This window comes from Coregonus clupeaformis, chromosome 37, assembly GCF_020615455.1.
Source record: "Coregonus clupeaformis isolate EN_2021a chromosome 37, ASM2061545v1, whole genome shotgun sequence".
Lineage (NCBI taxonomy): Eukaryota > Metazoa > Chordata > Actinopteri > Salmoniformes > Salmonidae > Coregonus > Coregonus clupeaformis.
The window spans coordinates 27,391,911-27,415,095 of NC_059228.1; the positions used below are offsets into that span (position 1 = coordinate 27,391,911).

General features: G+C 42.1%; 1 protein-coding gene across 2 annotated transcripts in view; it reads right to left on the minus strand.

The window, feature by feature from the left end:
- Positions 1–1,624: 1,624 nt before the first annotated feature.
- The window catches only part of ccdc85a (coiled-coil domain containing 85A), a 46,675-nt gene continuing 25,114 nt past the window's right edge, over positions 1,625–23,185 (minus strand). The window contains exons 3-4 of one of the 2 annotated variants that reach the window (XM_041866530.2): positions 5,188–5,245; positions 1,625–2,427 (exon numbers count right to left, since the gene is read on the minus strand). In XM_041866530.2, coding sequence (XP_041722464.2) covers positions 2,412–2,427; positions 5,188–5,245 — 74 coding nt within the window. In that variant the 3' untranslated portion in view covers positions 1,625–2,411. The remainder of the gene's footprint in view (positions 2,428–5,187; positions 5,246–23,185) is intronic. The other variant, XM_041866531.2, reaches the window with a different exon arrangement.

The window sequence follows — 23,185 nt, forward strand, 5'->3', positions numbered from 1 at the left end:
GTCTGCGTGGGTAGACCAATTCAGTTTGTCGGTGATGTGTACGCCAAGGAACTTGAAGCTTTCCACCTTCTCCCCTCGATGTGGATTGGGGGGTGCACCCTCTGCAGTTTCCTGAAGTCCACGATCATCTCCTTTGTTTTGTTGATGTTGAGTGAGAGGTTATTTTCCTGGCACCACACTCCCAGAGCCCTCACCTCCTCCCTGTAGGCGGTCACGTCATTGTTGGTAATCAAGCCTACTACTGTTGTGTCGTCTGCAAACTTGATGATTGGTAGACTTCCAGAAGTAGTGTGTCACATAACTGATGGAGAGAGAAAATAGAGCCAAAGGAAAAGCAGCTTTACTCAATCCCTAGTGAGAACTACTGATTTATACACATACATTTCCGTACAGGGAACATGGAATAACAATGAAGAGGAACAATCCATTGCAAATCCAGGACTTTGCAATGTGATTCCCAAATCCCTAGGCTCTGACATTAGTGTGTGACTGTTATCCTAGATCAAATGTAGGATGTTTAGGACTTGAAAAAACAAGGTAGTTCTTCTATAATGGAAATCCCTAGGGATCTCTATGCATGCACACACATACGCGCAGAAAAAGAGACACACACAAAGTCTCACAGTCACACACACAAGCACACACACCAGGTATCAAAGTGCTAGCGTAGGCATGTTGCAAATTAGACAATCCCAGTTCCTACAAATTGTTATTTTATTTGAACAATACTGCGGTTATGAAATCTATGCCATCCTCTTCAGCCCTCCCAGCCTAGACTGTTGATGTCTATGTAAATACAGGCAGATAGACAGACACGGTGTGTGTGGTAGTCAGGTAGGCTGACACAGAGACACAGCTTGCAGGCAGTAGTGAGGGCAACCCCAGTAGGACCCACTACTGGTGCATTGCAGTAGGAACTCAGACAGTCACAGGAGTAGGTTGCAGTTAATCAGCACATCACTCCCCTCGCCTACCCCACACACAGGTGTGTGTTTGTGAGATAATTGTGTGCGATGAAAATAAAACATTTTCTTACTATGTATGCTTTCTTAGCACGCGTGTGTGTTTGTGTGTGTGTGGCTGTGTTGGGTGGGAGAATGTAGAGGTGTATATGTGTGTTTCTAACTGTGATTGTGTGTGCGAGGGTGGTTCTTATTAGAATTTATTTGATCTGATGCCATTTGAGTTAATAAATCATGTTAGACCATTTCCCATGTCAGCAACCCAGAGGAATATCTATATGTTTACTGTATAATATAGTGTTATGAAAACACACACACACAAGCTGAATATAGAGAGATATTGATCAGATAAGCCTGTGAATATCGTGGAGGTCTCTTCGGTCAAACGGAACGGTGAGCTTGATCATCTTAAGCTTCTATCTGCTGTGTTGTGCCTGGATCGATGAGTTAAGTGCATAATTGCTGAATACCTTTTGCGGTTCCTCCTGCTGTGGTGAAATAGTCATTTTCTCCATCCTTAATATGAATCCATGCACTCCTAAAAACAAACACACCTATGGTGCCAGTTTATGGTGTGTGTGTGGGGCCAAACAGAAGACAAGTCTCTCTGGATGAGGTATTTTACATAAAGACATTTTATTATCTTATACATACATCTCTTGATATGATATTTATAGATATAATAAGACCAGTACGTCAAAAATAATATGATCATTGTTATATATAGAAAACTAAGCAGATATACACTACTCTTGACTTATCTTAGTTCTGTCACCAAAAATCTAAAAAGTCACAGGGATTAGAGGTTATACAGTACAGTCTGTTAGTAATAATGTGTGTGTGGGTGTGTGTGTGGTGTGTGTGTATAAGTGACTCCTCACAAATCACATGAATTGAGGATAGGATTTTGATATGTTCTCTCCACAACCATTGTCATATGAGCTGGTGTTTACATTTCTAGATGTATAATAAGGGGCCAATATAATGCAGTCTTCTCAGCTGAACACAAGGTTTATGTACTGTACTGTAACACTGGTTGGAACTTCACACAAAAGGGAACTGTAATGTATTATGGAGAGCATGTGTTGGTCTGTAAAGGGCCTATGGCCTACAAGTCTTGTTCCTTTCGGTTTCATAGGCTTTTTTTAATCAAAGGAGGTAGGACTATTTTGTTGGCAACAGAGAGATACAATTCACTGACAGTAATATTCATTTGGCAATCACACAACCGTGTATCCTCTATCTGACATCAAGAAAGAGCATGGCTGAAGTGGGAGAGTCGACCTCATCAATACACTGTCTTTCAAACTTTATTTTTGTCTTTCTTTCTCTCTCTTTATTTCTCTTTCTCTACTGCACCTCTCTCTCTAGTGTTTCTCTCTCTCTCCCCCTCTCTCTCTCTTTAGGGGCTCTGGTCACTGCAGCATGTATGATGGAGGCTTGTTGTGGTCAGGAGGCATCAAAGCTGAAAGACAAGAGGGGACAATGGGTATTACCATTACTGTATATATGCATGTGTGTGTGCAAGTGGCCGTGTGTGTGTGTGTGCCCGTTAGGGATGGGGTTTGAAATAATTTCACTATTCGAATAGTAATTTTTGTCAGATATCCGGATATTGTAAATACATGTTGTTTTTTTTACCTACGTTTTTTTACCTGAGCACTGCTGCATGATGTAAAGAGGCTAGCGCTCGATTGCTGCAGCTGCACAGGGGCCGGTGTGTGTGAGATGGGAGCGAGCAGACGGAGGTAGACAGCCACGCCTAGCTAACTTGTAGCAGCCACAATGTTATTTATCATCCCATATAACAGTGCCTGTCTTGACTGGAGTAGCCTAGAGAAGCTAGCTAGCTAAGCTAGCCAGCTATAGCTAGCTAGGCTAATATTCAGGCCACATGCTGCGCTTTTTCCCCAACCCCACTCAGATAAAACAACAGCCTACCTGTTGGTTGCTCGTTGTAGCCTACTCCTTCTCATTTCCATCTTGCATTGCATTAGTGAACTCTCACTCCAATTGTTACACATTGAGCCTCTGTGTCGCTTTGATTGGCCAACATAAACAACAAGCTACAGTGCCTATAGAAAGTCTACACCCCGTTGAACTTTTTTCACATTTTGCTGCGTTAAACTTAAATCTAAAAAGGGATTATATTAGATTTTTTTCCTACAGATCGATTCAACCTACTCCACCTTTTCAAAGTGAAAGAAAGCTATAAAACATTTTCCAAATTAAGAAAAAATAATACAACTGAAATATCATAATTGGACAAGTCTCCATCCGCCTGAGTTAACAGAAGCACCTTTGGCAGCCATTATAGCTGTGAAGAATTTTTATTAAGATTCTACCAACTTTGCACAACTCTTAGAGCAACATACAGTGCATTCGGAAAGTATTCAGACCCCATCCCTTTTTCCAATAAATTTTACGTTACAGCCTTATTCTAAAATTGATTAAATAAACATTTTTCCTAATCAATCTACACACAATAACCCATAATGACAAAGTGAAAATAGTTTATTTTTGCAAATGTATTAAAAATAAAAAACAGACAAACCTTATTTACATAAGTATTCAGACACTTCGCTATGAGACTCAAACTTTACATTTACATTTTAGTAGACGCTCTTATCCAGAGCGACTTACAGTTAGTGAATACATTTTTTTTATTTTTTTTATACTGGCCCCCCATGGGAATCGAACCCACAACCCTGGCGTTGCGAACGCCATGCTCTATCAACTGAGCTACATCCCTGCCGGCCATTCCCTCCCCTACCCTGGACGACGCTGGGCCTTAGACCACTGCGCCACTCAGGAGTAAATTGAGCTCAGTGCATCCTGTTTCCATTGATCATCCATTGATTGGAGTCCACCTGTGGTAAATTCAATTGATTGGACATGATTTAGAAAGGTGCACACCTGTCTACATAAGGTCCCACAGTTTACATTGCGTGTCAGAGCAAAAGCCATGAGGTCGAAGGAATTGTCCGTAGAGCTCCGAGACAAGGATTGTGTCGAGGCACTGATCTGGGGAAGGGTACCAACACATTTCTGCAGCATTGAAGGTCCCCAAGAACACAGTGGCCTCCATCATTCTTAAATGGAAGAAGTTTGGAACCACAAAGACTCTTCCTAGAGCTGGCCGCCCGGCCAAACTGAGCTATCGTTAGAGAAGGGTCTTGGTCAGGGAGGTGACCAACAACTCAATGGTCACTCTGACAGAGCTCCAGAGTTCCTCTGTGGAGATGGGAGAACCTTCTAGAAGGACAACCATCTCTGCAGCATTCCACCAATCAGGCCTTTATGGTAGAGTGGCCAGATGGAAGCCACTCCTCAGTAAAAGGCACATGACAGCCCACTTGGAGTTTGCCAAAAGGCACCCAAAGGACTCTCAGACCATGAGAAACAAGATTTTCTGGACTGATGAAACCAAGATTGAACACTTTGGCCTGAATGCCAAGCGTCCCGTCTGGAGGAAATCTGGCACCATCCCTACGGTGAAGCATGGTGGTGGCAGCATCATGCTGTTGGGATGTTTTTCAGCGGCAGGGACTGGGAGACTAGTCAGGATCGAGGAAAGATGAACAGAGCAAAGTACAGAGAGATCCTTGATGAAAACCTGCTCCAGAGCGCTCAGGACTTCAGACTGGGGCGAAGGTTCACCTTCCAAAAGAACAAAGACCCTAAGCACACAGCCAAGACAACGCAGGAGTGGCTTAGGGACAAGTCTCTGAATGTCCTTGAGTGGCCCAGCCAGAGCCCGGACTTGAACCCAATCTAACATCTCTGGAGAGACCTAAAAATAGCTGTGTAGCGACGCTCCCCATCCAACCTGACAGAGCTTGAGAGAATCTGCAGCGAAGAATGGGAGAAACTCCCCAAGCTTGTAGTGTCATACTGTGCCAAGCTTGTGCCAAGCTTGTAGTGTCATACCCAACAAGACTTGAGTCTGCAATCGCTGCCAAAGGTGCTTCAACAAAGTAATGAGTAAAGGGTCTGAATACTTATGTAAATGTGATATATGAAATAAAATAAAATAAATACATTTGCAAACATTCCTAAAAACCTGTTTTGCTTTGTCATTATGGGGTATTGTGTGTAGATTGATGAGGGGAAAAACCACAATTTAGAATAAGGCTGTAATGTAACAAAATGTGGAAAAAGTCAAGGGGTCTGAATACTTTCTGAATGCACTGTATGTGTGTTTGTTTTTGTGTGTATGTCTCACCTGTCCCAAATCTTCACACTCCTACAGGTGTTGGTGCAGCAGCCAGCAGATATGAGAGCTGCAAACAACATCAATAAATATGATCAATAATCTAAATGACAAGGGACAAGCACAACATACTGACAATAAAATCAGAATGGAATAGAATCAAATAAAACATATTCTCACAGTTTATCCAGAGCAAAGTGTGTGTGTGTGTGTGTGTGTGTGTGTGTATGTGTGTGTGTGTGTGTGTTCGTGCGTGATGCCATAGTAGTGAGTCACTGTAGTAATTACAGGCATTAGTTGAAAAACAACCCCATAATTCAAGTGTGTTGTAATAAGGCAGCATCACTTAAACTGAGAGGACTGGATCTGCTGGTTTGATTTGCTTATAATGCCCTCTTAATTATTTATGTTTGATACACTTAGTCAGCGGACCACACACACACACACACACACACACACCCCCCAGTTAGCACATAACGTTCTGAGAACAATATGTTTCTTAGAGCTTGTTGAGAGCATGGTTGTCCTATAGTTATTTTGCATACAACCTTCCCACAAAGTTCTGTGAATGGTGCAGGATACCCAGCTAGCACATACAGCGCCTTGCAAAAGTATTCATCCCCTTTGGCGTTATTCCTATTTTGTTGTATTACAACCTGTAATTTAAATGGATTTTTATTTGGATTTCATGTAATGGACATACACAAAATAGTCCAAATTGGTGAAGTGAAATGAAAAAAATAACTTGTTTCAAAAAATTTGACAAAATAAATCACGGAAAAGTGGTGCGTGCATATGGATTCACCCCCTTTGCTATGAAGCCCCTAAATAAGATCTGGTGCAACCAATTACCTTTGGAAGACACATAATTAGTTAAATAAAGTCCACCTGTGTGCAATCTAAGTGTCACATGATCTCTATATATATACACCTTTTCTGAAAGGCCCCAGAGTCTGCAACATCACTAAGCAAGGGGCACCACCAAGCAAGCGGCACCATGAAAACCAAGGAGCTCTCCAAACAGGTCAGGGACAAAGTTGTGGAGAAGTACTGATCAGGGTTGGGTTATTTTTAAAAAAATCATAAACTTTTAACATCCCACGGAGCACCATTAAATCCATGATTAAACAATTTAAAGAATATGGCACCACAACAAACCTGCCAAGAGAGGGCCGCCCACCAAAACTCATGGACCAGGCAAGGAGGGCATTAATCAGAGAGGCAACAAAGAGACCAAAGATAACCCTGAAGGAGATGCAAAGCTCCACAGCGGAGATTGGAGTATCTGTCCATAGGACCACTTTAAGCCGTACACTCCACAGAGCTGGGCTTTACGGAAGAGTGGCCAGAAAAAAGACATTGCTTAAAGAAAAAAATAAGCAAACACGTTTGATGTTCGCCAAAAGGCATGTGGGAGACTCCCCAAACATATGGAAGAAGGTACTCTGGTCAGATGAAACTAAAATTGAGCTTTTTGTCCATCAAGGAAAATGCTATGTCTGGCGTAAACCCAACACCTCTCATCACCCCGAGAACACCATCCCCACAGTGAAGCATGGTGGTGGCAGCATCATGCTGTGAGGATGTTTTTCATCGGCAGGGACTGGGGAAACTGGTCAGAATTGAAGGAATGATGGATGGCGCTAAATACAGGGAAATTCTTGAGGGAAACCGGTTTCAGTTTTCCAGAGATTTGAGACTGGGACGGAGGTTCACCTTCCAGCATGACAATGACCCTAAGCATACTGCTAAAACAACACTTGAGTGGTTTAAGGGGAAACATTTAAATGTCTTGGAATGGCCTAGCCAAAGCCCAGACCTCAATCCAATTGAGAATCTGTGGTATGACTTAAAGATTGCTGTACACCAGCGGAACCCATCCAACTTGAAGGATCTGGAGCAGTTTTGCCTTGAAGAATGGGCAAAAATCCCAGTTGCTATGTGTGCCAAGTTTATAGACACACCCTAAGAGACTTGCAGCTGTAATTGCTGCAAAAGGTGGCTCTACAAAGTATTGACTTTGGGGGGTTTGAATAGTTATGCACGCTCAAGTTTTCTGTTTTTTTGTCTTATTTCTTGTCTGTTTCACAATAAAAAATATTTAGCATCTTCAAAGTGGTAGGCATGTTGTGTAAATCAAATTATACAAACCCCCCAAAAATCCATTTTAATTCCAGGTTGTAAGGCAACAAAATAGGAAAAATGCCAAGGGGGGTGAATACTTTCACAAGCCACTGTAACATGAACCATATGTTTATTAGGTGGGAATTTCTGTACTTCAGCATAATGAATGTTTCCTACAGGTTTCCTCATGGTTTAAAGTCATGTTCTCAGAACGTTCAGAGAACGTTAAGAAACAACAATCTTTTGTGGGAATTTCAGTACTTGAGCATAATGTTTTCTACAGGTTTCCTCAAGGTTCTATTTAAAGTCATGTTCACAGAACATTAAGAAAACATTCCATAAAAACCACAAGAAAACATTAGTAACATTCAAAGAATGTTCTAAGAATGTTATTTAAAAACATACATTCCGTTCTCAGCGTCAACAAAACTCTCTCTATGTTGTGTGTTCAGGTGTGTTGGCTGCGCCCACTAATTAGCCACACCTGGTTCTTAAAGAGTGCTTGTTTCCTTTGAAATGGGGTCTATTTGAATAGACTAAAATGAACAGCTTTGTATGAGTAAAAAAACATGGCATGCTACTTCCATTCTGGTGGCGCAGTGGACTAATTCTATGGATAGGGAACAGAAGATCATAGTTTTGAATCTCACAGACGCTGTGCCACAATAAAAAAAGGGTTTTGCATTAGGGTTGCACGATATTGGAAATAACTGACATTGCCATATTTTGTTTTTCTGCGATATATATTGCGATATGAAAAAATACAGGATGTATGTATGATCCTTTGGGAAAAATGCAGTTTGCAAACGGCGACTTTTCAGGTGGAAGTCCTCATTAATAAAGTGTACGGTCAGACTTATGTAGGGCTCCGTTGTCCGGCTGGACCACAAGTCTGTTGTTGCTGTATAATATTCCACTTGTGACAGCTCTGTTTCAACTTGTGCCTTGCATTTCTCGTACAACTCTGGGATGGCAACTTGAGAAAAATAGTTGCGTGATGGCAACTATCCTCTTTGGTAACCGTGTTAATTGGTACCATGTCTTTAGCGACGTGAAATGTTATTGAATCTGTGATTTCTCTCTGCCGTTTGGAACCTTTCTCGTATGGTGTAATACTGGCAAAGGCATCTGAAATAGATTTTTGCTTTGGAGGGAATTGAGATGCTTTGCACTCGTCATACGAAGATTTGTGGTGCCGCCTTAAATGATCGAACAAATTGGTCGTGTTGCCTCGTGTTGTGGCAACAATTGCAAGGCACTCTCGACAAAGTACCTGTTTTTGGTCAACATCATCCTGTCTGTAGCCAAAATATTTCCATATAATTGATGATGCATTTCTTTTGCAACCAAATTCTCAATTTCAGTCTTTTTTGGCTGTTCCTCGCCCATCATTTCGTCACGCGCAAGCAGAGCCTGCATGTCAACCACGTGCAGCAACGAACTCCGTGTTTAAAATAATAATAATAATAAACTTTGTATCCAATAACCCATAAATCAGAGTAAATTACGTTATATCAGACAGATATAATGCTAGTTTAACGTAAAAAAAATATATATATATTGTAGACTGATATATGTTTACCTTACTAAATCGAACGTTCTGCGATGTGACTATTGCGGATGCATACATCGCAATGTCGATGCTGAAACGATATATCGTGCAGCCCTATTTTGCATGATTATTGCCTAAGCAAATGAATTTCCATGTGTCCTATATATGCTTGGCGTTCAAAACAGTTCATCCAAACTAATCTAGCAGTATTATTAAAAGTCTTATTTAAACATGTTCTCAGAACGTTATTTAATTACCTATAATTTCCATTCTCATAACTTTAATAAAACCTCCCAGGAAAACATTCCGGGAACCATAGTAAACCGTTCTCAGAACCTCCCTGCAACTTAAAACTGTATGTTCCCAGAACAGGTAAAATGTTAATTTCTGTTTTCAGAACATTTAAAAAACGTTCTGTTTTACCGGTCAGGAAACGTATGGCTTCGTTCCCAGAACCAATGGGAAACCAAAAACGTACATTCCCACAACTTCCAAGAAACTAAATGTGCTACTGTAGCTGGGACACACACGCACACGGTGTAGGTGTGAAGACCCACAGTGAAAGGTTTAGCTGTGTGGTTGGGGCATAAATGAAGTGGATGTATGAGACTGACGCTACTCTCAGATCGCTCTCTGTCTGTTACACCATGGATGGCAGCGGGCGCCACTTCCTGTTACCCATTATCCTCTGCTTTAGTGTCTGTGACTGTCGCTATAGCACTGTCTGACTGTATCTGCAAGAGAGAGTCATCATTCTTTCTGGCTTTTCTGCCTGTTTCTCACACATTACATCTCTTTCCTTCTCTCTGTCTTCTTGTCTGTCTCTTTAGGCCTACATGGGCAGGGACTCTGCTGTCCTAGCTTCAGGGGGAAGCTGGTTCCACCACTGGGGACAGAGAAGAGCTTGGACTGGGCTGAGCGGGAGCTGACCTCCCGCAGTGGTGTGAGGGCCACGAGACCAGAGGTGGCAGATCGGAGTGCTCAAGTTGGGGTGTAGGGTTTGAGCATAGCCTGAAGGTAGGGAAGGACAGTTCCTCTGTAGGCAAGTTCCATGGTCTTGTAGTGGATGTGAGCTTTGACTGGAAGCTAGTGGAGTGTGCGGAGGAGCAGGGTGACATGGGAGAACATGGGAAGGTTGAACACCAGGCGGCTGCAGCGTTCTGGATAAGTTGCAGGGGTTTGATGGCACAAGCGGGGAGCCCAGCCAACAGCAAGTTGCAGTAGTCCAGACGGTAGATGTCAAGTGCCTAGATTCGGACCTGTGCTCCTTGCTGTGTGAGGTAGGGTCATACTCTACGGATGTTGTAGAGCATGAACCTGCAGGAGTAGTCACTGCTTTGATGTTTGCAGAGAACGACAGGGTGTTGTCCAGGGTCACGCCAAGGTTCTTTGCACTCTGGGAGGGGGACACCGTGGAGATGTCAACCGTGATGGAGAGGTCTTTGAGCGGGAAGGCCTCCCCCTACACACAGCCTACACGCGTATAGCGACAAACTGCATTCCATTTTCCATTTAGCCATAAATAACTCATACATTCTAACTGTGACCCTAGCCCTCTATTAACTAGAAATTACCATTATTGAGTATTGGTTGCCATGGTAACACGTTGGATCTGAGCTAAATTTTATGTCTACCAATTAACCTTTTCACGTGTAAGTTCCAAACATCTCTTAACGGGCGTTAATGTTATTGTTACGGACAGTTAACCCACGCTACCCTCAAACCAAGGCACGCTGCCTGCTAATTATCTATAGGCTATGTTTCAATTGATTTTTTAACAAGTTTTATTTTCTAACAACAGTTTGCATTGATGTGTGTCCGCCTCCTCATTAATTCACATAGAAGTAGCTCACTTCACTGTTGCGGACAATTTATGTTTGAAGCTTTACTGAGCGAGCCCAAGTACTTCCCCAGTGTTTCCCCAGATCAAGTATGCAGATATTTGCGCATCTCCAGTCAGAAAATAACTTGCACAAACCTTTTCCCGCTGGCACATTTTCCAGCTGGCGCTCGCATTGCCTTCATTGTTGTTTTTGTTACTAATAATAACTTTGGACATGTGTGCGTTCCTATCAAAGGAAGTGCCTTATTACATTATCATTATAGTTTCTGTATATCATGTTGTCGTTTCTACTGTAGCATACTGTATGTATGTTTGGAGCATAATGCATTTTCTGTTTTATTCACATGTTTTCAAGTACTGGTGACAAATCATGCATTCCGATTCGTGCATGGATTGTAATGGACACATATGATGTGTGTAAAATACTTTTTGGAAGGTTGTACTGATTATGATGAGCTAATGCTAAGCTATGTGTGGCGCCATGTTTGTTGACATTATACAATGCACTCTGGTTGTCATGTAAACGTCTGTCAGACCAAAGATGTTATAACAAAACGATGTGAAGGGATGGTTCACTCGACTGATTTAAATTATAACTATCGTTACTCACGGTTGCCAGCTCAGACCCCCCTCTCCAGGGGTTTTATTTTTATTTCGCTTATAAACTTCCCCCGTGTTTGCCCCCCATTTATTGATAAATCCCCCATCATAGTAATATTTCCTGCATCATATCTGCCCACGATACCTTCCCCCATTTCTACCCCCCATGGACTTGAAATGCCCCCCCCCCACAAACACCCCTAAAAAATGTTGTCCAATGGGCGCAGCCATCTTTGACTTTGTTTATTTACTTCTTATAGTGAATGGCATTCTGGGATTAGGGAGTTTTTGCTTATCAATCATAAAGAATTTAGGTGTTGTTAGCTTAGCTGACACACATCTCTTTTCTAAACAATATTAAATTTCTCCCTTGTGCATTGTAAACAAGTATAGCTGTTAGGTCACTAACTTAGGATTCGTTTTTTGTCAGTGCAACCTGTTTTTTAGACTGGTTTATGGAATGAGTTTGGCTGTGGATGTGTTCCGTGTGATGCTTGGATGATGAAGTTCACATTTATCTTTTACAATAAAAGGTGAAATTGAGGACTAAAGTTGTGAAGACCTTTATTTCCCATCAGTACAAAACATTGTTTAGATGCTTTTCAGACAACAATGCTGTTTGGATGAGTTTGTTGCATAATACATTCTGCTGCTACTGTTCCAATCACATATTTGCAATGGTATGCTGCAAGGACCACTCAACAATGATCACAAATATGTGATCGTAGGCATCAAAGGGTTAAAGGACTAAAGTGCCTTCAGAAAGTATTCACACCCCTTAACTCTTTCCACATGTTGTTGTGTTACAGCTTGAATTTAAAACTGATTAAATTGAGATTTTGTGTCACTGGCCTACACACAATACCCCCTAATGTCAAAGTAGAATAATGTTTTTAGAAATTTTTACAAATTAATACAAAATTAAAAGCTGAAATGTCTTGAGTCAATAAGTATTCAACCCCTTTGTTATGGCAAGCCTAAATAAATTCAGGAGTAAAAATGTGCTTAACAAATCACATAATAAGTTGTTCGGTTTTTAAAGCTTGACAATGAATAACCAAAAAATAAAACCTGCAACAAAACACAATGCAAAAGAGAAACATGTAGGCCTATTACAGCAACATTTGAACAGTAGCCTAGGTTAGCTACTCAACTACAATACATTTTGATTGCATCATAAATAAATGCTGCATTCGACCGCACCGGTGATCCATGCAGTGTAAATGAAAAAAAATGTTTAAGTTTAAATGTTACAACAACCTATAGCTAAGTTTTTGTTATTTGGAGTTATTAAATACCTTTTGATTAGGGTCGCAGCATATTATGCACATCTGCAAGCATAGCGGCAAAGGCTGGACAAATATTATTTATCTCTTTTGTTTTAATATGTTAAAATGCTACAGTATATACAGCATGCTATGTACATAAGTGGACATTATAAAGGGCCATATTTTTTCTAATAAAACAATGGCCAACTGCAGTTGCACGTTTTTTTGTCAAAACAAATAGGCTATGTCTGGTACATGAATTCTTTGTGTTTTTTCAATATGGCCCGTGCACTGATTGAGTTTGACACCCATGGAAGTATCTATTTATGTAACTAGCTATTTATTTAGCAAGCTAATAACACTGAGCCTAATGTTAGCTAGCTAGCTGCTGGGAGGATGAGATGTCATTGGAGGAGTGGGTGAGTGACCGACTTTTCCCCCTCATATCATTTTTCGTTGGCTACAGCTAGAAATGCTGCAGGTGCCATTTGGTTAGCGAGCAAGAAATGTGAATTGCTTTGCTAGCTAGCTATTCTGAACATGAAAGACTGTTATCCACAGTTAGCATATCTCTTAGTTGACAATCAAATGTATTTGGCATCGATCAAATGTGCGGGCAGGCAAGTTCCCATTCAGCTGCCAAAATGTGGGTTGGGGCAAGCATTAATTGGCAGAAGGACGAGCAGTCTACTATTCCCCATTGTTTATCAGTGCAATTTTGATGGCCAACTAGTTTGAGAGGTTATATCTAATGTTCCTCGTTAGATTTTTATCTAATCTCGCTCGACTAGCATTAGTTGTTGATCTTGTTGTTGTTGATGTGCATAGTCAACTGAGGGAGAGAGAGAGACTCCCTTTTTATGGTTGTTTGATCAATAGGATTGTGAAGTTTGTAAATGTAAGAGGACTCCCATGGTATTTACATATTTGCAGAAATCCATTCAGGTGTATTTTGTAGCTTTTGGCGAATGCGTTCTAATGATCTAAAGTCGCCCTGTTGCTACTGCCTGTAAACACACAGTCCAGTTCAAAGTGAATGATGGCAGGCCCATGTGGCAAATGGCTTATTTGCATATAGGCCTACTGTACCTCTGATTGGCTATGGCGAACCGGTCTGTGTATACTCCGGTCCTGGACAGGACAGATGTTTTATTTGGTTTTAATTACATTTACATTACATTTACGTCATTTAGCAGACGCTCTTATCCAGAGCGACTTACAAATTGGTGCATTCACATTATAGCCAGTGGGATAACCACTTTACAATATGTTTTTATTGTAAAGTGGTGGGGGGTGTAGAAGGATTACTTTTTCCTATCCCAGGTATTCCTTAAAGAGGTGGGGTTTCAAGTGTCTCTGGAAGGTGGTGAGTGACTCCACTGTCCTGGCGTCGTGAGGGAGCTTGTTCCACCATTGGGGTGCCAGAGCAGCGAACAGTTTTGACTGGGCTGAACGGGAACTGTGCTTCCGCAGAGGTAGGGTGGCCAGCAGGCCAGAGGCGGATGAACGCAATGCCCTCGTTTGGGTGTAGGGACTGATCAGAGCCTGAAGGTACGGAGGTGCCGTTCCCCTCACAGCTCCGTAGGCAAGCACCATGGTCTTGTAGCAATTACAGCAGTGTCTATTAATTGTCCAAATGCAAGGCCCACTCTATATTGCTATTGAATGTTCACAAATTACTTACTATAAGTAATTCCCAAACATTATATTAATTTATGAAAACATGATAAAGACTATATCTAAGTGTTCGCTTCGCTTCAAATCAAATCAAATTGTATTTGCCACATGCGCCTGTCACGGTCGTCGTTAAGAGAGGAGGACCAAGGCGCAGCGTGATGAACAAACATGTTTATTTATCTATAGTGATAAATACTGACAATGAACAAAACAACAAACGACTCGTAACGTCCTAGGTAACATAGACCAACACGGAACAAGAACCCACAAACACAAAGGGAAAAACCGACAGTTTAAATATGGCTCCCAATCAGAGACAACCAGCCACAGCTGACACTCGTTGCCTCTGATTGGGAGTCACTCAGGCCAACATAGAAATAAACAAACTAGAACTCCCAACATAGAAACAGAACACATAGAATGAACACACCCTGGCTCAACCTATAGAGTCCCAGAACCAGGGTGTGACAGCGCCGAATACAACAGGTGTAGACCTTACAGTGAAATGCTTACTTACAAGCCCTTAAACAACAATGCAGTTTTTAAGTAAAGTACAAAATAGATAAGTAAAAAATAAAAAATTGCAAATAATTAAAAAGCAGCAGTAAAATAAAATAACAGTAGGGAGGCTATAGGGAGTACGGGTACAGAGTAAATGTGTGGGGGCACCGGTTAGTTGAGGTAATTGAGGTAATATGTACATGTGGGTAGAGTTAAAGTGACTATGCATAAATAATAAACAGAGTAGCAGCAGCGTAAAAGAGGGGGTTGAGGTGGGGTGGGGGGGCAATGCAAATAGTCCGGGTAGCCATGATTAGCTGTTCAGGAGTCTTATGGCTTGGGGGTAGAAGCTGTTAAGAAGCCTTTTGACCTAGACTTGGCACTCGGTACCGCTTGCGCGTGCGGTAGCAGAGAGAACAGTCTATGACTTGGGTGGCTGGAGTCTTTGACAATTTCTAGGGCCTTCCTCTGACACCGCCTGGTATAGAGGTCCTGGATGGCAGGAAGCTTGACCCTAGTGATGTACTGGGCCGTACGCACTACTCTCTGTAGTGCCTTGCGGTCGGAGGCCGAGCAGTTGCCATACCAGGCGGTGATGCAACCAGTCAGGATGCTCTCGATGTTGCAGCTGTATAACTTTTTGAGGATCTGAGGACCCATGCCAAATCTTTTCAGTCTCCTGAAGGGGAATAGGATTTGTCGTGCCCTCTTCACGACTGTCTTGGTGTGTTTGGACAATGATAGTTTGTTGGTGATGTGGACACCAAGGAAATTGAAGCTCTCAAACTGTTCCACTACAGCCCCGTCGATGAGAATGGGGGCGTGCTCAGTCCTCTTTTTTTCCTGTAGTCCACAATCATCTCCTTTGTCTTGATCATGTTGAGGGAGGGGTTGTTATCCTGGCACCACACGGCCAGGTCTCTGACCTCCTCCCTATAGCTGTCTCATCGTTGTCGGTGATCAGGCCTACCACTGTTGTGTCGTCGGCAAACTTAATGATGGTGTTGGAGTCGTGCCTGGCCATGCAGTCATGGGTGAACAGTGAGTACAGGAGGGGACTGAGCACGCACCCCTGAGGGCCCTCGTGTTGAGGATCAGCGTGGCAGATGTGTTGTTACCTACCCTTACCACCTGGGGGCGGCCAGTCTGGAAGTCCAGGATCCAGTTGCAGAGGGAGGTGTTTAGTCCCAGGGTCGCTTGTCAGAAAATGTACAAAAAAGGTGTAATATTCCTCCTGGGGGTGTATATGAAAAGATTTTAATAAGATGTCATGTTGCAAAATTGCTGTCACTTCCACTTTAAAACAGTTACAGAGTTGAATTGCTGTGATAGGAGAAAACTAAGGCTGGATCGACAACATTGTAGTTATTCCACAATACTAACCTAAATGACAGAGTGAGAAGACGGAGGCCTGTACAGAATGAAAAGATTCCAAAATATGCATCCTCTTTGCAATAAGGCACTAAAGTAAAACTGCAACAATGTGGCAAAGAAATTGTCCTGAATGTTATGTTTCGAGCAAATCCAACAGAACACATCACTGAGTACCACTATTCATATTTTCAAGCATGGTGGTGGCTGCATTGTGTTATGGGTATGCTTGTCATCGGCAAGGACTAGGGAGTTTTTTAGGATGAAAAGAAACGGAAAAGAGATAAATACAGGCAAAATCCTAGAGGAAAACCTTGTTCAGACACTGGAAGACAAATGCCCCTTTCAGCAGGACAATAACCTAAAATAAAATGGCAAATATACACTGGAGTTGCTTACCATGATGACATTGAATGTTCCTGAGTGGCCTAGTTACAGTTTTGATTTAAATAGGCTTCAAAATCTATGGCAAGACGTGAAAATCGCTGTCTAGCAATGATCAGCAACCAACTTGTCACGTTCGTTCATAAACGGGACGGACCAAGGCGCAGCGTGATATGCTAACATGTTTATTTAACGAATAAACACAACGACAAAACAATAAACCAACGATACGTGACGTCCTAAGGTACACACAACAAACCTCACACAGAACAAGATCCCACCACCCACTAGTGCCAAAAGGCTGCCTAAGTATGGTCCCCAATCAGAGACAACGAGCGACAGCTGCCTCTGATTGGGAACCACACCGGCCAACATAGATCTAGACATACTAGACTTTAAACATAGATCTACACCACATAGAAAATACACACCCTGACTCAACAAATAAGAGTCCCCAGAGTCAGGCGTGACACAAACTTGACAAAGCTTGAAGAATTTTTTAATAATAATGTGCAAATATTGTACAATCCAGGTGTGCAAAGCTCTTAGAGACTTACCCAGAAAGACTCACAGCTGTAATCGCTGCCGAAGGTGATTCTGATATTTATTGACTCAGTGGTGTGAATACTTATGTAAATTAGATATTTCATTTTCAATACATTTGCAAAAATGTCTAAAAACATGTTTTTACTTTGTCATTATGGGGTATTATGTGTAGATGGGTGAGAAATACAACAAAATGTGGAATAAGTCAAGGGGTTTGAATACTTTCTGAAGGCACCGTATCCGTATTAATGTTTCCCCTGTTGTCTTTCGTGGATGTCCTTGGGCAGGGGCAGAGATAAAGGCAAGGCACTGCTTTGACAGCGATTATTACACACATACCACCACACTGACTCTCTACGTGGAGCAAGGTATTTTAAAACCCAATACTTAGCCATCAATAGTCAAATGTTAGGCAGTACATAGTACATGTGTATCCTATTAAGACCCTTCAGCCATCTTGGTTATTCATGCAGAACCAGTGGATCAAACTTCCAGTGAGCATGTGGCAGAACAGCTGTTCAGAAAGAGAAAAGAAAGAAGAGCTGACTAGTGACCCCGGTCACTCATCATCTGTCATACATGGTGTGTGTGTGTGTGTGTGTGTGTGTGTGTGTGTGTGTGTGTGTGTGTGTGTGTGTGTGTGTGTGTGTGTGTGTGTGCATGCGTGTTTATTTAATATTCTAAGTACAGAGAAAACACTGACAGGTGTTTTGAAGGGCTATCCTGCCCCTATCCTGTCCTCTGAGCAGAGAGACCCTGATCATCTTGGCCCTCTCTGCCCCTACAGACCTGCTTCCTCCTGCCCTCCCATTGGTCTAGCAAGAGACAGGGACAGAGACCTCTGGCTAGTCCACAGCTGTCTCCTCTGCTCTGCTGCACCTGTGTATGTGTGTGTGTATGTGTGTGTGTGTGTGTGTGTGTGTGTGTGTGTGTGTGTGTGTGTGTGTGTGAGAGGGGGTGGCTCTCCTGTATTATCCTCATTGTGAGAGGAGGAAAAAGGAAGAAGGGAGAATAGAAAGAGGTGACTCTTTGAACAACAGCACTGGGCTTCTATGAAGACTTCAAAGAGTAAACACACACACACACACACACACACACACACACACACACACACACACTACAAACACATATAAAAAGGTAAAGACACACACACACACACACAAAACGACACACACACCACCTCAACAGTCTTCATTATGTTCCTGAATCCCACTATGACAGCCATTAGACACAATGTCAGTGAATGTCTGCTCTGAATCTGAACCTCTGCATTAGTCTATTTCCCTGGTGGGGGAACAAAAAGCTCAAAGCACCAGGAACGACCCCTAAGTGTTGCTTACACTGTCAAATAAACAGAGTGATTTCACTGCATCTATTTGGATACATAACACACTGTACACTAAGATCAGTCAGAAGCCTGGAGCTGACATGGTTAGGGGAGTGTGTGCATGTGCGTGCGTGCCTGTGCACGCATACAGTACCAGTCAAAAGTTTTAGAACACCTACTCATTCAAGGGTTTTTCTATATTTTTACTATTTTCTACATTGTAGAATAATAGTGAAGACATCCAACTATGAAATAACACATATGGAATCATGTAGTAACCAAAAAAGTGTTAAACAAATCAAAATATATTTTAGATTTTAGATTCTTCAAAGTAGCCACCCTTTGCCTTGATGACAGCTTTGCACACTCTTGGCATTCTCTCAACCAGCTTCATGAGGAATGCTTTTCCAACAGTCTTGAAGGAGTTCCCACATATGCTGAGCACTTGTTGGCATCTTTTCCTTCACTCTGTGGTCCAACTCATCCCAAACCATCTCAATTGGGTTGAGGTCGGAGGATTGTGGAGGCCAGGTCATCTGATGCAGCACTCCATCACTCTCCTTGATCAAATAGCCCTTACACAGCCTGGAGGTGTATTTCGGTCATTGTCCTGTTGAAAAACACTCAGCGCAAACCAGATGGAATGGCGTATCTCTGCAGAATGCTGTGGTAGCCATGCTGGTTAAGTGTGCCTTGAATTCTAAAAAAATTACAGACAGTGTCACCAGCAAAGCACACCCACACCATCACACCTCCTCCTTCATGATTCATGGTGGGAACCACACATGCGGAGATCATCCGTTCACCTACTCTGTGTCTCACAATACACGGCAGTTGGAACCAGAAATCTCAGATTTGGACTCATCAGACAAAAGGACATATTTCCACCGGTCTAATGTCCATTGCTTGTGTTTCTTGGCCCAAGCAAGTCTCTTCTTCTTATTGGTGTCCTTTAGTAGTGGTTTCTTTGCAGCAATTCCACCATGAAGGCCTGATTCACGCAGTCTCCTCTGAACAGTTGATGTTGAGATGTGTCTGTTACTTGAACTCTGTGAAGCATTTATTTGGGCTGCAATCGGAGGTGCAGTTAACTCTAATGAACTTATCCTCTGCAGCAGAGGTAACTCTGGGTCTTCCATTCCTGTGGTAGTCCTCATGAGAGCCAGTTTCATCATAGCGCTTGATGGTTTTTGCAACTGCACTTGAAGAAACTTTAAAAGTTATTGAAATTTTCCAGATTGACTGACCTTCATGTCTTGAAGTAATGATGGACTGTCGTTTCTCTTCGCTTATTTGAGCTGTTCTTGCCATAATATGGACTTGGTCTTTTACCAAATAGGGCTATCTTCTGTTTACCACCCCTACCTTGTCAAAACACATCTGATTGGCTCAAACGCATTAAGAAGGAAAGAAATTCCACAAATTAGCTTTTGACAAGGCACACCCGTTAATTGAAATGCATTCCAGGTCACTACCTCATGAAGCTGGTTAAGAGAATGCCAAGAGTATGCAAAGCTGTCATCAATGCAAACGGTGGATGCTTTGAAGAATCTCAAAAATATATATATTTTGATTTGTTTAACACTTTTTTGGTTACTTCATAGGTTTGATGTCTTCACTATTATTCTACAATGTAGAAAATAGTAAAAATATACAAGAACCCTGGAAGAACCCTGAAATGAGTAGGTGTGACCAAACTTTTGACTGGAACTGTATATACAGTTGAAGTCGGAAGTTTACATACAGGTTGGAGTCATTAAAACTCGTTTTTCAACCACTCCACACATTTCTTGTTAACAACCTATAGTTTTGGCAAGTCGGTTAGGACATCTACATTGTGCATGACACAAGTAATTTTTCCAACAATTGTTTACAGACAGATTATTTCACTTATAATTCACTGTATCACAATTCCAGTGGGTCACAAGTTTACATACACTAAGTTGACTGTGCCTTTAAACAGCTTGGAAAATCCAGAAAATGTAGAAGCTTCTGATAGGCTAATTGACATAATTTGAATCAATTGGAGGTGTACCTTTGGATATATTTCAAGGCCTACCTTCAAACTCAGTGCCTCTTTGCTTGACATCATGGGAAAATCCAAAGAAATCAGCCAAGACCTCAGAAAAAAAATTGGGGACCTCCCCAAGTCTGGTTCATCCAAACGCCTGAAGGTACCACGTTCATCTGTACAAACAATAGTACGCAAGTATAGACACCATGGGACCACGCAGCCGTCATACCGCTCAGGAAGGAGACATGTTCTGTCTCCTAGAGATGAACGTACTTTGGTGCAAAAAGTGCAAATCAATCCCAGAACAACAGCAAAGGACCTTGTGAAGATGCTGGAGGAAACAGGTACAAAAGTATCTATATCCACAGTAAAACAAGTCCTATATCGACAAAACCTGAAAGGCCGCTCAGCAAGGAAGACACCATTGCTCAAAACCGATCATACTTTTTGGAGAAATGTCCTCTGGTCTGATGAAACAAAAATAGAACTGTTTGGCCATAATGACCATCGTTATGTTTGGAGGAAAAAGGGGAAGGCTTGCAAGCCAAAGAACACCATCCTAACCTTGAAGCACGGGGGTGGCAGCATCATGTTGTGGGGGTGCTTTGCTGCAGGAGGGACTGGTGCACTTCACAAAATAGATGGCATCATGAGGAAGGAACATTATGTGGATATATTGAAGCAACATCTCAAGACATCAGTCAGGAAGTTAAAGCTTGGTCGCAAATGGGTCTTCCAAATGGACAATGACCCCAAGCATACTTCCAAAGTTGTGGCACAATGGCTTAAGGACAACAAAGTCAAGGTATTGGAGTGGCCATCACAAAGCTCTGACCTCAATCCTATAGAAAATGTGTGGGCAGAACTGAAAAAGCGTGTGCGAGCAAGGAGGCCTACAAACCTGACTCAGTTACACCAGCTCTGTCAGGAGGAATGGGCCAAAATTCACCCAACTTATTGTGGGAAGCTTGTGGAAGGCTACCCGAAACGTTTGACCCAAGTTCAACAATTTAAAGGCAATGCTACCAAATAATAATTGAGTGTATGTAAACTTCTGACCCACTGGGAATGTGATGAAAGAAATAAAAGCTGAAAGAATTCATTCTCTCTACTATTATTCTGACATTTCACATTCTTAAAATAAAGTGGTGATCCTAACTGACCTAAGACAGGGAATTTTTACTAGGATTAAATGTCAGGAATTGTGAAAAAATGAGTTTAAATGTATTTGGCTAAGGTGTATGTAAACTTCCGACTTCAACTGTATGTATATGCGCATGTGTGCGTGTATATGTTCATGACAGTGTGTATGTGCAAATCCCCGCCTTATCTTAGCTCATTGGTCACCATAGCAACACCCATCCGTAGTATGCGCTCCAGCAGGTATATCTCACTGGTCATCCCCAAAGCCAACACCTCCTTTGGCCGCCATTCCTTCCAGTTCTCTGCTGCCAATGACTGGAACGAACTGCAAAAATCTCTGAAGATGGAGACTCTTATCTCCCTCACTAACTTTAAGCATCAGTTGTCAGAGCACCTTACCAATCACTGCACCTGTACACAGCCCATCTGAAATTACAGCACATCATCTCTTGCACATCTATCATTCCAGTGTTAATACTAAATTGTAATTATTTTGCACTATGGCCTATTTATTGCCTTACCTCCATAACTTGCTACATTTGCACACACTGTATATATATTTTCTGTTGTATTTTTGACTTTATGTTTTGTTTACCCCATATGTAACTCTGTGTTGTTGTTTTTTATTGCACTGCTTTGCTTTATCTTGGCCAGGTCGCAGTTGTAAATGAGAACTTGTTCTCAACTGGCTTACCTGGTTAAATAAAGGTGAAATAAAATTTAAATACAAAATAAATGTGGGTAGGTTAGCTGCACGTGTAAGCCATTAATATGTAAAATATTCCTCCGCAGAAATAATAGGAAAAAGGCTTCAAAGTGGAAATGCAAATTAGAAGCCAGGGAAGCAGCTGTTGGCCTAGCTTATGAGCTGTCCCCTGTAGAGGACCTCTGATCACTATCACACACACATACACTGGACGGGGTGATACACACGCTTACACACGCTCACATACACTCACAAACACTCACACACACTCACATACACTCACATACACTCACATACACTCACATACACTCACACACACTCATACACACTCACACACACTCAAATACACTCTCACACACGCTCAAATACACTCACACACGCACACATCCTCCAACAGCAGTCCATGTCAACACTTAATTAGTTTCCTTCCAAATATCTGTGGTGGGTTTACCACCTTATTGACCTACTTCCTGCCTGCTAGCACCCAAAAGAGAGAAAGATACCCAACAGTGGCAGCACACATACACACACACTTTCTCTCTCACACTTCCACACACACTACCCTGTTGTAGTTGTTTGTTGGGAACTCCTAGCGCTCGCAGCCGGGAGCCTAGAGATGGAGTAAATAGAAGTGATTGGAGCACACCAGGGAACCCAGCAATATTAGGAGCTTAAACTACTCTTTAAAAACTACTCTTACACTGTGTGTGTGTGTTTTCTCTGGAGGCAAATTAGGCTCTCATCCTTAGTCCTACCTAAGGCATCCACCCACAACAGATCAATGTTCTATTTCTTCTCTTGTGTCTGTAGAAACGCAGCAGGGGTACTGAGGAACACTCTACTGTATTCAGTCCTGGTCTAGCTACTGATTGCCTGCCCTGGTACTGAGAGATCACAGAAGGCTGGCGAGAAGAGGACGGCTCATAACAATGGCTGGGATGGAGTCAAAGGAAT